The following is a 16028-nucleotide window of genomic DNA, read 5'->3' as shown; positions in this document are numbered from 1 at the left end:
CTAGTCAACATTTGGAATTGTCGGGGGTTTTCTTTGTTTGCTTTTTAGCCATTCTAGTAGGTATGCAGTTCTTCATTAGTTTTAAATGAAACTCATGTAATATGAAACCATCTGAAGGATGATTTAAGTGAGAAAAAAGCATTTACTAATGCCTCTGATGAGGCCTCTGCTAGGTGATAAAAATATGAATAAAACACATCTGCTTCCATAGATTTTTCAATTTATTGATGATGGTAGGCATGTAAGGAAGTAACAACAATATACTGAGTTAATGCTAATTACTTGGAGCTAAAATATTGGGGTGGGGAAGGAGAATTGCAACTCTACCTAGAATTAGTCAATTTTGTGGAAGGATTTTAATGTTTGTGATCCATAAAAAGATAACAGTATGAAGAGCTACATGTACTTTGCCTAATGTTCTAAGGTATGTTTTGGTTGCAAAGGTTAAGCTTCCCCTACATTATCATGCCTAATAAACCAATGCCTAATAAGCTATTTGGGATGATATTCTTCTTTAACAACCTGGTGATTTGAGGAAACACCAGCTAGTCATACATACTCAATAATCAAGGAAGGGACAACTTTAATTAGTTCCTTAGCCTGCTCTTCTAACCATTGTATTTATTTCTCTCCCTTTCTGTATCCTTCCTAGGTCTTTCTGCCTTTTACCTAACACAATGCGAAGCTGTACTCCTTCTTTTTTAAGTGCATATATGCTTAGCTCTGAACTGTTTACTATAGTCAGAAGTGGTAGCAGTAGGCACTTGTACTTTTTGTCCAGTTCACCTCTTTACCATTCGCCCATCTAGATTTGGCCTTATTATGTAAGTTATTTCCAGTGAATAAGGTGATTCCAAATGATTTCCCAATGTCTGATAAACTGGGCTTCTTATCTGGTCTGCGTGGCAAACCAATGAGAAAAGAGCTGTGAAGGAAGACTGAGGATGACAGGGAGCTGGAAGAGGCTAAATGAAAATTGCTGGTTGTCATGTTCATCTGATTGTTTAGTGAAACTATCCTCTTTTTTTTTTTTAAGTAAGAACTTTGGTCAGCTTGGTTTGTAATAACAGCAAGAAAAAACACAAGCTGCCTTAAAAGAAGGTTAAAGTAACTGGAATTAGTCAACCTCAAGAAGAAAAAGATGAGGAAATCGTAATTTCTTTGTATACCCTAATTGTATCCTAGGCTGTATTGAGGGTTCTTGTGAATTTCTTGTGTGGAAGACTAGGTTTAACAATAATCTTAAAGAATATTAAAATTTGCAGCAGGTGCTGATAAGTTATTTCTTTTCTGAGACTAGGGAACAGAGAAAGGTTTTAATTTTGTAAGGACTTCAGGTTAGATAAAAGGAGCATTATCTGCTTGCTATTGTGACAAGGAGAATCTACAGTCATGTTTTCCAGAGGGCTACATATGTAATAGTCTTATTTGGGATGGTTAAAACTGACCACAGACTGAAGGACTTGATACTTTCTGAAGATGGCATGAAAATCTTTATTTGAAAAGTTATTTTTTCCCCTTTCTCTCACATGAGTGACAGATTTTCCTTCATTTGGGAAAGGTTTTAATCTTAGGGCAAATGTATATCAATCTGCTTAATACTATAATAAAGTTAATTTGATATAGGAACTTATGTTTTTGGTCAATTCTGACAAATAATGGCAGTATTTGGTTTGGAACTGTAAATTTCTAGACCTCTGTTTTGTGATACATAGAAATTTTATGGTACTGCTCCTATAATTGTTTGTTGCCCCCATCTAGTATACATTACTACATGTCCTGTCCATTCTTTATGGTGCTCTTAAGCAGATTCTGTGCTTGAAATCACTACACGTTGAGCTTTTTGGTTGTATTGGCTCTCTGGTTTTTACTCAGGTCTGATAAGTTCCATAGTTTCTTACATTTTATTAGTATAGTCTTTCACAGAAACTAGGGAATCAAAAAAACCATTGTGCCAGAGTAGACCAAGCATGGAAGAGGTGCAATTAAAGGGCCAGAACAGAAATTTTGAGAAAACTAGGGGATGGGAAATAAATCTCAAAATCAGAAGTTATTTTATAGAATGTATATGGAGGTGGCTACTTCTTTTAACATAGTCCCTATGCATTTGCTTTGTAGGTGAGATGTGTACATGGTTGGGTGGGGGAGAGGCAAGAACATATTTATTAAAATGGATCTGTCTCAGAAGCACAATATTGGTCAAAGAAAGCAAATGCAGAACAGTATGCATATTTCTATGTTTAGGGGAAGAAATAACATGAAACATTTTTCTGTGGGTACATATATACATGAATGTAGTTTTAAACATCTGAAAGAATATATGCCAAATGTACATAGTGATCTGAAGAGTGCAAGAAGTTAGGATTGGAGACTTTTGCTTTTTCTGTAATAGTCTTTGGTTTGTGTTCAAGAAGAATGGAATTATGTGTTATGTGATTAAATATTCATTTAAAACAGGTAAACCTGGGATCCCTGGGTGGCTCAATGGTTTAGCGCCTGCCTTCGGCCCAGGACATGATCCTGGAGTCCCAGGACTTTGAGCAGTCACATAACCTTTGTGATCCTCAATTTTCTCTTCTGTGAGATGGAGATAATATTGACCCTGTAGGGTTGTGGTGAGGACTGAGAACATGGCTGGAAAGCATTTAGCCCAGTTCCTACCATATAGTAAACACCATGATTAATTTTATCATTTGGGGTCAAAAGAAAGCAGGGGTAGCCATCCTTATATCAGATAAACTAAAATTTACCCCGAAGGCTGTAGTGAGAGATGAAGAGGGACACTATATCATACTTAAAGGATCTATCCAACAAGAGGACTTAACAATCATCAATATATATGCCCCGAATGTGGGAGCTGCCAAATATATCAATCAATTAATAACCAAAATTAAGACATACTTAGATAATAATACACTTATACTTGGTGACTTCAATCTAGCACTTTCTACACTCGATAGGTCTTCTAAACACAACATCTCCAAAGAAACGAGAGCTTTAAATGATACACTGGACCAGATGGATTTCACAGATATCTACAGAACTTTACATCCAAACTCAACTGAATACACATTCTTCTCAAGTGCACATGGAACTTTCTCCAGAATAGACCACATACTGGGTCACAAATCAGGTCTTAACTGATACCAAAAGATTGGGATCGTCCCCTGCGTATTCTCAGACCATAATGCCTTGAAATTAGAACTAAATCACAACATTTGGAAGGACTTCAAACACATGGAGGTTAAGGACCATCTTGCTAAAAGATGAAAGGGTCAACCAGCAAACAGATCAACAAAACCAGGAGTTGGTTCTTTGAAAGAATTAATAAGATAGATAAACCATTAGCCAGCCTTATTAAAAAGAAGAGAGAGAAGACTCAAATTAATAAAATCATGAATGAGAAAGGAGAGATCACTACCAACACCAAGGAAATACAAACGATTTTAAAAACATATTATGAACAGCTATACACCAATAAATTAGGCAATCTAGAAAATATGGACACATTTCTGGAAAGCCACAAATTATCAAAACTGGCACAGGAAGAAAAAAAAACTGGAACAGGAAGAAATAGAAAACCTGAACAGGCCAATAACCAGGGAGGAAATTGAAACAGTCATCAAAAACCTCCCAAGACACAGACACCTCCCCAGGGCCAGATGGCTTCCCAGGGGAATTCTATCAAACATTTAAAGAAGAAACCATACCTATTCTACTAAAGCTGTTTGGAAAGATAGAAAGAGATGGAGTACTTCCAAATTCGTTCTATGAGGCCAGCATCACCTTAATTCCAAAACCAGACAAAGACTCCACCAAAAAGGAGAATTACAGACCAATATCCCTGATGAACATGGATGCAAAAATTCTCAACAAGATACTAGCCAATAGGATCCAATAGTACATTAAGAAAATTATTCACCATGACCAAGTAGGATTTATTCCCGGGACACAAGGCTGGTTCAACACTCATAAAACAATCAATGTGAGGGATCCCTGGGTGGCGCAGCGGTTTGGCGCCTGCCTTTGGCCCAGGGCACGATCCTGGAGACCCGGGATCGAATCCCACGTCGGGCTCCCGGTGTATGGAGCCTGCTTCTCCCTCTGCCTATGTCTCTGCCTCTCTCTCTCTCACTGTGTGCCTATCATAAATAAATAAAACAAAAAAAATTTAAAAAAAAAAAAACAATCAATGTGATTCATCATATCAGCAAGAGAAAAACCAAGAACCATATGATCCTCTCAATAGATGCAGAGAAAGCATTTGACAAAATACAGCATCCATTCCTGATCAAAACTCTTCATAGTGGAGGGATAGAGGGAACATTCCTCAACATCTTAAAAGCCATCTACGAAAAACCCACAGCAAATATCATCCTCAATGGGGAAGCACTGGGAGCCTTTCCCCTAAGATCTGGAACAAGACAGGGATGTCCACTCTCACCACTGCTATTCAACATAGTACTGGAAGTCCTAGCCTCAGCAATCAGACAACAAAAAGACATTAAAGGCATTCAGACTGGCAAAGAAGAAGTAAAACTCTCCCTTTTCGCTGATGACATGATACTCTACATAGAAAACCCAAAAGACTCCACCCCAAGATTGCTAGAACTCATGCAGCAATTTGGCAGTGTGGCAGGATACAAAATCAATGCCCAGAAGTCAGTGGCATTTCTATACACTAACAATGAGACTGAAGAAAGAGAAATTAAGGAGTCAATCCCATTTACAATTGCACCTAAAAGCATAAGATACGTAGGAATAAACCTGACCAAAGAGGTAAAGGATCTATACCCTAAAAACTATAGAACACTTCTGAAAGAAATTGAGGAAGACACAAAGAGATGGAAAAATATTCCATGCTCATGGACTGGCAGAATTAATATTGTGAAAATGTCAATGTTACCCAGGGCAATTTACACGTTTAATGCAATCCCTATCAAAATACCATGGACTTTCTTCAGAGAGTTAGAACAAATCATTTTAAGATTTGTGTGGAATCGGAAAAGACCCCAAATAGCCAGGGGAATTTTAAAAAAGAAAACCATAGCTGGGGGCATCACAATGCCAGATTTCAGGTTGTACTACAAAGCTGTGGTCATCAAGACAGTGTGGTACAGGCACAAAAACAGACACATAGATCAGTGGAACAGAATAGAGAATCCAGAAGTGCACCCTCAACTTTATGGTCAACTAATATTCAATAAAGGAGGAAAGACTATCCACTGGAAGAAAGACAGTCTCTTCAATAAATGGTGCTGGGAAATTTGGACATCCACATGCAGAAGAATGAAACTAGACCACTCTCTTTCACCATACTCAAAGATAAACTCAAAATGGATGAAAGATCTAAATGTGAGACAAGATTCCATCAAAATCCTAGAGGAGAACACAGGCAACACCCTTTTTGAACTCGGCCACAGTAACTTCTTGCAAGATACATCCACAAAGGCAAAAGAAACAAAAGCAAAAATGAACTATTGGGACTTCATCAAGATAAGAAGCTTTTGCACAGCAAAGGATACAGTCAACAAAACTAAAAGACAACCTACAGAATGGGAGAAGATATTTGCAAATGACGTATCCGATAAAGGGCTAGTTTCCAAGATCTATAAAGAACTTCTTAAACTCAACACCAAAGAAACAAACAATCCAATCATGAAATGGGCAAAAGACATGAACAGAAATATCACAGAGGAAGACCTAGACATGGCCAACACGCACATGAGAAAATGCTCTGCACCACTTGCCATCAGGGAAATACACATCAAAACCACAATGAGATACCACCTCACACCAGTGAGAATGGGGAAAATTAACAAGGCAGGAAACCACAAACGTTGGAGAGGATGCAGAGAAAAGGGAACCCTCTTGCACTGTTGGTGGGAATGTGAAATGGTGCAGCCACTCTGGAAAACTGTGTGGAGGTTCCTCAAAGAGTTAAAAATAGACCTGCCCTACGACCCAGCAATTGCACTGCTGGGGATTTACCCCAAAGGTGCAGATGCAATGAAACGCTGGGACACCTGCACCCCGATGTTTCTAGCAGCCATGTCCACAATAGCCAAACTGTGGAAGGAGCTTCGGTGTCCATCGAAAGATGAATGGATAAAGAAGATGTGGTTTATGTATACAATGGAATATTACTCAGCCATTAGAAATGACAAATACCCACCATTTGCTTCAACGTGGATGGAACTGGAGGGTATTATGCTGAGTGAAATAAGTCAATTGGAGAAGGACAAACATTATATGGTCTCATTCATTTGGGGAATATAAATAATAGTGAAAGGGAATAGAAGGGAAGGGAGAAGAAATGGGTAGGAAATATCAGAAAGGGAGACAGAACATGAAGACTCCTAACTCTGGGAAACGAACTAGGGGTGGTAGAAGGGGAGGAGGGCGGGGGGTGTGAGTGAATGGGTGACGGGCACTGAGGGGGGCACTTGATGGGATGAGCACTGGGTGTTATTCTGTATGTTGGCAAATTGAACGTCAACAAAAAGTAAATTTATTAAAAAATTATCATTTTTTTTCTGAAACTGCTTTTTTCTCAGATATTTCTGGGCTCTTGCAGCCTTCTATCTTGTATCTCTAGGAAAGGATATGTCTGGAGATAAGCCAGAAAGGGTAGAAAGGGGTCCTAAATTTCTCTCCCAAGAAAAAGGCAGGTGAATGGGATAGGGCTGGTGGAGGTGGGCCTATGGTAATGCTGTAGGTTTAGATCAAGCTACTTCTTGAGTTTAACTGTCATTTGAATGAGAGTAAATGACTAAGGGCAAGTGAGGATTAATTAGGTTGCCTATGTGGCAGGGTGGTGGTTAAAGAAACCCCTATCTGAATGTGTTAAGATTAGGTTGAAAGAGTGTTTGTGAAAAAGATTTAAGGTAGAAGAGAGTAGGAGGAAGTCAGAGAAGCAGTTGAGTGAGAGTCCTTGAGAGCAGTCTGGATTTGAGTGGATTGGAACCTTGGCTCTCTTGCTTACTGCCCTGTAATAGTGGGCCAGTTACTTAGTATCTCCAAGATTTAATTGCTTAATTTATAAAATAGAGTTGTGAGGGAATGCATTTAGCATGCTTAGAATAGTGGCAAGCCCATATAAAGTACCTGATAAATATACTAATATTAAGTCAAGCTGAGGGAAATAAAAAAGCAGAGCTAGTGAACCACGCAAAGTAGTGAGCTCCCTCTATATACAACTAACTGCTATATAGCATTTGTCATTGGTTATCATCAAAGAAAGAGTCAATAATGGGATGCATTATTTATAAATATTCTAATGCTTCCTGGTGTGTTTACTTGCAAAAAATAAGTTAAAAAAAAAGATGTTTTCCTTATTTTCCCTATATTGGGAACCAAAACTTATTTTAAAAAACTTAAAAGGTGGGATCCCTGGGTGGCGCAGCGATTTGGCGCCTGCCTTTGGCCCAGGGCGCGATCCTGGAGACCCAGGATCGAATCCCACATCGGGCTCCCGGTGCATGGAGCCTGCTTCTCCCTCTGCCTGTGTCTCTGCCTCTCTCTCTCTCTGTGACTATCATAAATAAATAAAAAAATTAAAAAAAAAACTTAAAAGGTTAGTTTCTACTTCTAACTTTTGTTGTTGAATGAAAAATTATGGTCTAATTTTCTCTATGATTTCTCTTTGCATTTCACTGCAATTTTTGTAGTTTTTCTGTCCTTTTTGTTCTATTTCTTGTAGGCTTCCTGGTTACTCAGTTGTTTTAGCAATGTTTACTACTTATAAAAAAGGATGAATAGTATCCTGCAAATATAAACCAGTAAGGCATAGATAAATAAATTTTAATGAGAAAGTAAATCTCCACATTGAAATTTGTTCAATTAAGAAGGCTGTGCAAATTGTGTCCTGCATTTCACCTGTCATGTTTTCATCTGTTGAGTACTAGTGAACCTCTAGGTTTTAAAATAGATGTCCCAGTACTCCAAGGTGGCATCGTAGAAGTTTCTTTGTGTTCTCCCTAATATTCCAGTAGCCACCACTATACAGATGCCTTGTACGTTCTGTCACTTAGTACTGAAAATAACCATAGGGAAAATAATCATCATTTTACAGATGAAGGTAACCAAGGCTTAGAAACTCATTCAGAGTGACATACCAGCAACTGGCAGAGCCCAAATTTGAAAATCAGATGGCTGGGATCCCTGGGTGGCGCAGCGGTTTAGCACCTGCCTTTGGCCCAGGGCGCGATCCTGGAGACCCGGGATCGAATCCCACATCGGGCTCTCGGTACATGGAGCCTGCTTCTCCCTCTGCCTGTGTCTCTGCCTCTCTCTCTCTCTCTCTCTCTGTGTGTGTGACTATCATGAATAAATAAAAAAAAATTAAAAAAAATCAGATGGCTGATTTCAGAGTGTGTACTTATAAATACCAGACCATCAACTGTTTTCCTAACCCACAATCGGAACACTACAAAGCTGACCTTTGGCAAAGTGACCAGGTTTGTTTCTTGCCTGCTGCCATCCTTCTAGTCCCTTCCTCACTTTACTATCCCATTCTACTGATCAGTTGCAGGTATAAAGGCTTAATTTGAAGAACCATCCAGTCTGGTGGCTCTCAAATTGAGCCAGTCAAAAGAGTTACCTGGAACACTTATTTTAAAATTATGACTAAGTTGGTTTTACCTGGAGCCCAGGAATGTGCATTTAAGCCATTCTACATGTGATTTTGGCAAACTGACAGGTTTGAGAACCACTTTAGATGCATGAATCCCCATGCAAATAATGCCTCTAATTTTCCTGACTACCTAATAATCTAATAATCCAATATCGTCTTCTGACGGGGACCATCTTGCCAGGAAGGTCATTTCATTGGTAATTAAATACAATGTTGTGCTTCTATGGAACTTTCATTTACTATCCTGTATGAACTAAATCAATTTCTTTGGGCTTGTGTTTATACTCCTTAGGTACTGGCTCTGTGGTTAGATACAGGCTAGAATCTTCTCTGAACCTCACCTTCCTCATGTGTGAAATGAATATGTTGTTATTTACCTTGAAGGATTATGTGAAGAATTAAATGAAAAAAATTGTCCTGGCTGGAAAGATCCTTGAATGCCTTCAAACATCCATTTCTTATAGTCCCTTCACCTTATCAGCCTTTTTTGAAACAGTCCCATGCCTGCAGGGCTCTATTTAGAAGTATGGAGATCTATATACATTAGAAGACTCCTAGACTTCCATTCCAGGATTGTCAATGCTGGAAATAGGTTGTCATTTTGACTTCTCACCGGCACACTTTTTTTTTTTTTTTTTTTTAACCTGTGGCTTTTCCTCTGGACAAAGAATGTGATACCTCTTATGGAGACAAATAAGCCTACATTTCTGGAAATTCAGATTTATTCCTTAAGTAATTGGAGTTTCCACGGATAACTTGAACCCAGCGCAAAACAAATGATATACAGGAAGACCTTAAAGAAGAAGAGACCTAGAATTATATAGAGACCAAAATGAAGAACCGAAGAAAATATTCCATGTCTCTTTCTTATCCAACAGTAGACAGATAATTGGTGATTGTTAAAAAGGAAAAAAAATGGGAGGGGGCCTCAGTGGCTCAGTGAATTAAGCATCTGACTCTTGATTTTGGCTCAGGTCGTCATCTCAGGGTCATGAGATTCAGCCTCATGTCCAGCTCCAGGCTCAGCATGGAGTCTGCTTAGGATTCTTTTCACCTTCCTCCCACTCTGTTCTTTCCCCCCACCTCATGCTCTCTCTTATATAAATAATAAAATCTTAAAAAAGAAAAAAAAGGGAGGGAGGTAGCAAGTGAGAGGAGGCAGTAAACTAAGAAATGTTGAATGCTTTACTCATTGACAAACACAATGTGAGTGGAATAAATACTTAAGTAATTTCAACCCAATCCTGATAGGTAAGATCCTATTTTACCAATGAGAATACTGAAGACCATTGATGATAACTAAGACAAATTTCATACCTCGTCAGATGGCAGGTCCAGATTCAAGAGACCTGGGACTTTTCAGAATGTGATTTTTTAAAAAAATTATAATATAGACATACATATTCTTTAAGAAATAGAACGTGGCTTAGTTTCCATTGTACTGTACACATTACCCCATCCAAATACCTGTCATTTTCTTATTTTAATTGGTTGTGTCTCTCTCCTTTTACTAATTACTTGTACATACGGACTAGGTTGCAACATTCATCTCTGAATCACCAGGGCTTAGTATAGGAGTTGGCCCTTGACTTGGGCATTAAAGGTTGGTAAAAATGGAATTTTTGTCTCTGGCATTCGAAAACATCTGCACCCTCAACCCCTACTCCTCATCTCTGAGTTTTTTTTAAAAAAAAGTATAGAGTTGTAAGCGATATTAGAAATACTCTAACTCAGTCCTCTCATTTGTAAAAAGGGAGGAATTTCAGGCACAGACTAGAGGTAGATCATGATGTACCCAAAACCCCCAATTATAGTAGTTATTCTAGCACTCTTGCCTCCTGGTTCTCAGTTCAGGGCATTTCGTAGGATCTGTGAGTATACATACTGCTTTTATTCATTCAGTAACCCTCTGATTCTTCCTTCATGTTCAGTGCTGAGGAAATGCCACTTTCCTTTCTGCCTCCCTGAATAGATATATAGCCATGCTTTCCAGAAACCAGAAGAAAAACAGCTTCCCAAGATTTAAGACTTAATCTAGAAAATGGTCACTGAAGTTGAAGTTTTTACCTGTTATATCCCCTTTTGCTCATCCAGAATGTTACTTACTACTGTTGTTCATTGAAGACCATAAATGATCATTTGCAGGACTGGATGAACTGTTGAGGACCCTGAAAATAATCTCTCATTGTTATAGTTTGATTTGGTGTGGTTGTTAAATTGTGTGTTTTGCTTTTTTAAAATATTTATTTATTTGAGAGCGTGCGTGTAAGTGTGAGGCAGGGGGAATGGGAGGGATAGAGAGAGAGGGAGAGTCTCATGCAGACTCTAAACTGAGCTCAGAGCCCCACAAGGGGCTCAGTCTCAAGACCCTGAGATCATGACCTGAGCTGAAATCAAGAGTCAGATGTAATTGACTGAGCCACCCAAGCATCCGTTTTGCTTTTCTTAAATAAAAGCAAACTAAATCTGTAGTGTATTCTATAATGTTAATCTATGAGTTGTGCTTCCCTTTAGCTCAGACTAGTAAAAATAATTGTACATGATGGTCTCAGTGAAATGTAGTGGAACAATGATTTTTCTTCACTTAGTTTGCGTTAGCTCTTTATTTTCAAAATGTTTTTGACTCTAGCATCATGAAAACATGATGGGTTTCCCCACCCCTACCCTGGGTTAAAGTTTTCCATGTGAGTACTTTTCAAAAGTTAATTTAGCAGTACTTTGGACACATGTTAAATTTTATAGAGTGTATCTAATGTATGGAACTTACCAGTAATAAAAAAGATACCTGATAAAATTACATTGAAGCTACAGTTATCTTTTAATTTTTTAGGAAACTGTTTCTGTTTATAGACTGAGAGTTCTTAATTATGGACTTTCTCTGATAAAAAAATTCTCTGTTCATTTGAATAGAATGTTTATTTGACAGTGGAGGTTGGGGTGAAGGGCCAAAGGCAAAGTCAATTCACTTGACTCTTTCTTTTGAATTTACTTTTTTAAGTTCTTTTGAGAGAAAGTCTGAAGTAGTGGGACATATACATTAAAAAATATTGGGAAAAGGCTGAGGTTAATTATAGAAGTTTGTATTAAGCTTAATGTTGCCAAGTCATTATTCTTAATAAGAAGAATATGTGTTACTAGAACTATCTGGAACTTTGATTCATGTCATCAATCCATGGCAAGAAGCAAATGATATAGTAATTAATTTTATGATGTAATTTTATGTACTGTGTTGTTTTGTGTTTTTATTTTTAGGACCGGAGTAGGCCCTATGACACTTTTAACTTGCACTCGTTGGAGAACTCCTTAATGGATATGATAAGGACTGATCATGAGCCTCTGAAAGGTAAACACTACCCTCCCAGTGGCCCACCAATGAGTTTCGCTGATATAATGTGGAGGAATCATTTTGCAGGTTAGGAATATTCATATGTCCGTTCCTTGCTTGGTGTTTTAAACAAAAATCAGCTTTTTAATAATTGTGATTTTTTTTTCATTTTTTTGCCCATTTGTTTTAGTTTGCTTCTGTAAAGCATTGTGGAATGTATTTAAAATTGATTTTTTTTTTAACCTGGGTTCAGCTACCTACGATAATCAAGATTGATTGCTTTAAACATAATGTCTGGCAGAAGCATGTGTTGGGTAGCATGAGACCGGAAGTCAAGTGTTCTGGGCTTGGTGCATTTGGAATCCTTAGCTGAACCTGGATAATTCATTTAAGTCAAAGTATATTACAAGGAAATGTGAAATTTAGTAAACCAATCTCCAAAGACTACTTCATAAAACTTTATAGAAAAGAGTTCCATTTTATTAAAATATAATCACTTTGCTCATGTAGAGCAGCCAGTGATTCTTCACATTCTCTAAGGCTAAAACAGAAGAAAACAGAAGAATGTCTTAAAATGTGTAAATGTTTTGGGTTTAATATAAGGCAGAAAAATCCCAAGGTCAGCAGTATTAGGACTTCTTATTTTTAGAGCCCATGTAAATTCAGATTAGTTGTTGATGTTACATTCCTGATTATAGATAGTTCTTTTTATGTGTTCTAGGACTTTTTAGGGGCCTTGTGATATTTTAAAATACTGTAATGGAAATTTCCTGTGGACATATCCACTTGGATTTAGAGCCTAAATATCTGAAAACTGTGAAGAGCTGGCTACAAGGATGCCCATCTTGTTTGAACCCTTATGTTCTCTGGAGCTGTGAGGAATTTGATCCTCTCTGGTTCTATCCAGGCTTTTATAAAAGGTGTGACTGACTATGAACACCTGATAGTCATTTCCTCAAGCCACCTCAGAAATCCATTTCATCATTTTCTTGTCACACTCATGATTTTCTGCTGCTTCCCTCAATTTCCAGTGAAAAGAAAGTAGTTAATAGACTATGAAGAAAATAGAGGATTCTGAGAGAAGCTGTATTTTTAAGGCCTTCAGAAGTAGAAAAAAAATCTCTCATGTATTCATTGTTATATTTATCATCATCATTACCAAGTCTTTGCTCAGTTGAAAGATTAGGTGTATGGTAATTTGAGCATATTTCGCTTAGAAGTGAAAATGGTGTTAAAAAAAAACAATGATATTCACAGACTTGTTTTGTGTTTTCAGTATCTTCTAAGGCTGCATTTGTCCTCTTTCTCTACCATGAACAGCTATAAGCCTCTCCTAATTATTCTAAAATTTTTGGGCCTTGTTCTTTATGCATACCTGTTTTATCTTGGTCTGTATTCTTTTCTTCTAGCAATAAAAGATTTTGAAAGCATCTTATATTATAGTCTATAAATAATTGTCCAGAATTTTGTGAATATTTACATAGGAGCTATTGTGGCTTATTGAGAGTAGCACTGACAAAAGTATAGAGTACTTCACTATGGGGTAATGTAAATACCTTATTCTCTTTTTGATAGCCACTTTTTTAGTGCACATCCAACTGCCTCTGCATATATTTCTCTGCCACACTTGCAAATGTGAGGTTTCATCTGTGAAAGTCTTTTGCATTGTACTTATGTCCTAATAAGTTGGAAGGCACATAATATATACTTTTTTACAGCCTTAATATGTTTGCAACTTCTCTGTTCATCATACCACCCACCTTGATTTCCTCTGAATGAACTACTTCCCGTAGTCAATTACATCACCATGTCATTGTCCTCTGGTTAGAGTATTCGAGCTTTCTGCTTCCCTTTTCCAGGGAGACCTTTAGATCTGGCACCGTGTATTTGATCCTTATTACTTCTAATAACATAATTATGATGCTGGCATTTTAAAGGAATAATTTTAAGTAATTTTTGACTTTAAAAATGGAGAAAATTATAACAAAAATATAACTGAAAAAAATAAACATTGTGACAGTGTATCCTTATTTTACATATCTTATATAATAAACATCCATATTTTTATCTGATCTTTATAATTTATTAATACGCCTTAACTTTGGACTCTTAGATTGTTTCCAGCTTTTTCTCCATAATAGATGATGCTGCCATGGATGAGTTCTTGCACATAGCTTTTCCTTAAGGTAAATTCGTAGAGAAAATCTCTGGGTCAAAAGACTTAGACATCTGGGTGAATAGCTTTAAGAGAAAAATGGTAGGCTAGGGGACTTACCGTGTGGCTTCTCTGTGACTCTGTCCAAAAACACTTCCTTCACTTCATCCTGTTTTTCCTATCTTTAGTATCTTCTTCTCCCACTTGAACATGGGAGCACTTTTTTGAGCATCTCAAAGTTCAAGTTACAGAATCATAGGTTTTATGTATGCTTGTTCTATTTTTTTTTCCTGGACCTTGATTTTCTTTAAGAAAATAAAAAATATGTTCTTATGTGGGAAATTCAAATAGTACATTAAAAAAAAGAAAGGAAAATGAAAAAAAAATCTGAGACTTACTACTTAGAGATAGCAAAGATTATTATTTTTATTAACATTCTTCCAGGCATTTATATTCTCTTAGTAGGAAGTTAAATTTCAACTCAGCCTTTCTGACTTTGCAGTTATTCAAACCTGGGTTTGAATCCTGGCTCTGCCTTTAGCTGGCTCTTGATCTAGATAAATTAGCCTCTTCAAAGCCTTAGATTCCTCAACACTGAAATAAAGCACCCACTTCATGGAGTGGCTGTAAAGGTCAGATGAAGTTCCTGACACTAGAAACTGCTCAAATGTTATCTTGTTTATTTATTTATTTATGCATGCATGCATGCTGTCTGTGGTAATGGTGTGCCTACTCCCTGGCCTGGGTAATAAATTAAACCTTACATTCCTACAATATTTACTTTCTTCTAGCTAGACTATAGCTAAATGTTAAAAGGATAATGCAAGTTGTCAAAATTTTTTATTTGCCATAGATAAGTAGTGATTATTGAAGGATAAACATTTTGTCATTATCCAAAGTCACCTAAAGGAGAAAGGAAAATAATGCTTTTATGTTGACTTTCCAAAATTGTGTATCTAAATAATAAAGAAAATATAGTAGGATATCGCATTCATGAAAAATAAAATAGAGCATACCGGGTGGCTCAGCGGTTTAGCGCCATCTTCAGCCCAGAGTGTGGTCCTAGAGACCCGGGATCAGGTCCCACGTCAGGCTCCCTGCATGGAATGGAGCCTGCTTCACCCTCTGCCTGTGTCTGTGCCTTTCTCTGTGTGTGTGTGTCTCTCATGAATAAATAAATAAATAAAATCTTTAAAAAAAAACTCATGATGTATTTGAACTGAACCTGATGACATTTATTCACAGCAATATTTCATCTTAGAAATGTATGCAATGAGGGTCGCCAGGGTGGCTCAGTCAGTTAAGCATCCAACTCTTGGTTTCAACTTAGGTCATCATACTGTGGTTGTGAGATCGAGCCCTGAGTCCAGCTCTGAGCTCAGAGTGGAATCTGCTTCAGATTCTCTCTCCCTCTCCCTTCCTCCTTCTCTCTCTCTCTCAAATAAATAAAACCTTTAAAAATAAATGTATACAATTAGAAATCCCTTTATTCAACTCTTCTCTTGAAAAAGGGTTAGTGGGAGAAATGACAGGAAGTTCAGAAACTAGTGAGACTTCTGTTTTAGTAAAGAGCTTTAACAATTTTTCAGTCACATTTATACTTACACTCAGTAAAACCAAGTCAGCCTTGAAGATGTTTGTAGGAAATATTAAAAAGTCTCTACGTCCTCCCCCATGATAAAGATGCCAAGTAATGTAGAGGAAAAGTAGAACTGAGCTTTCTTCACAGCACCTGAGAAATGTGTTTAGTAGTGTTGGTCAGGGCACAGCACCCTTATTTAAATAAAAATTAGACTAATTTTTTTTGGCTTCTTAAAGATCTCAAACTACAGTTCTTGGTTAGAACTGTGTCTCTTACCATATTATATATGACTTTTCCTATTTATTTGAGAGAATGTTTCCAAGAAATGAGA

At 37.4% G+C, this 16028-nt stretch overlaps 1 protein-coding gene across 7 annotated transcripts in view; it reads left to right on the top strand.

Moving 5' to 3' along the window:
- The window catches only part of CPEB3 (cytoplasmic polyadenylation element binding protein 3), a 199305-nt gene that overhangs the window by 67220 nt on the left and 116057 nt on the right, over positions 1-16028 (top strand). For 6 of the 7 annotated variants that reach the window (XM_055334401.1, XM_055334397.1, XM_055334400.1 and 3 more), the window contains one exon: positions 11888-12047. In XM_055334401.1, coding sequence (XP_055190376.1) covers positions 11888-12047 — 160 coding nt within the window. The remainder of the gene's footprint in view (positions 1-11887; positions 12048-16028) is intronic. The other variant, XM_055334398.1, reaches the window with a different exon arrangement.

The sequence above is a fragment of the Nyctereutes procyonoides genome, unplaced genomic scaffold (assembly GCF_905146905.1).
Source record: "Nyctereutes procyonoides isolate TBG_1078 unplaced genomic scaffold, NYPRO_anot_genome, whole genome shotgun sequence".
NCBI classification, from domain to species: domain Eukaryota; kingdom Metazoa; phylum Chordata; class Mammalia; order Carnivora; family Canidae; genus Nyctereutes; species Nyctereutes procyonoides.
The sequence above is the reverse complement of the archived record's forward strand: the minus strand, read 5'-3'. Positions and strand labels throughout refer to the sequence as shown.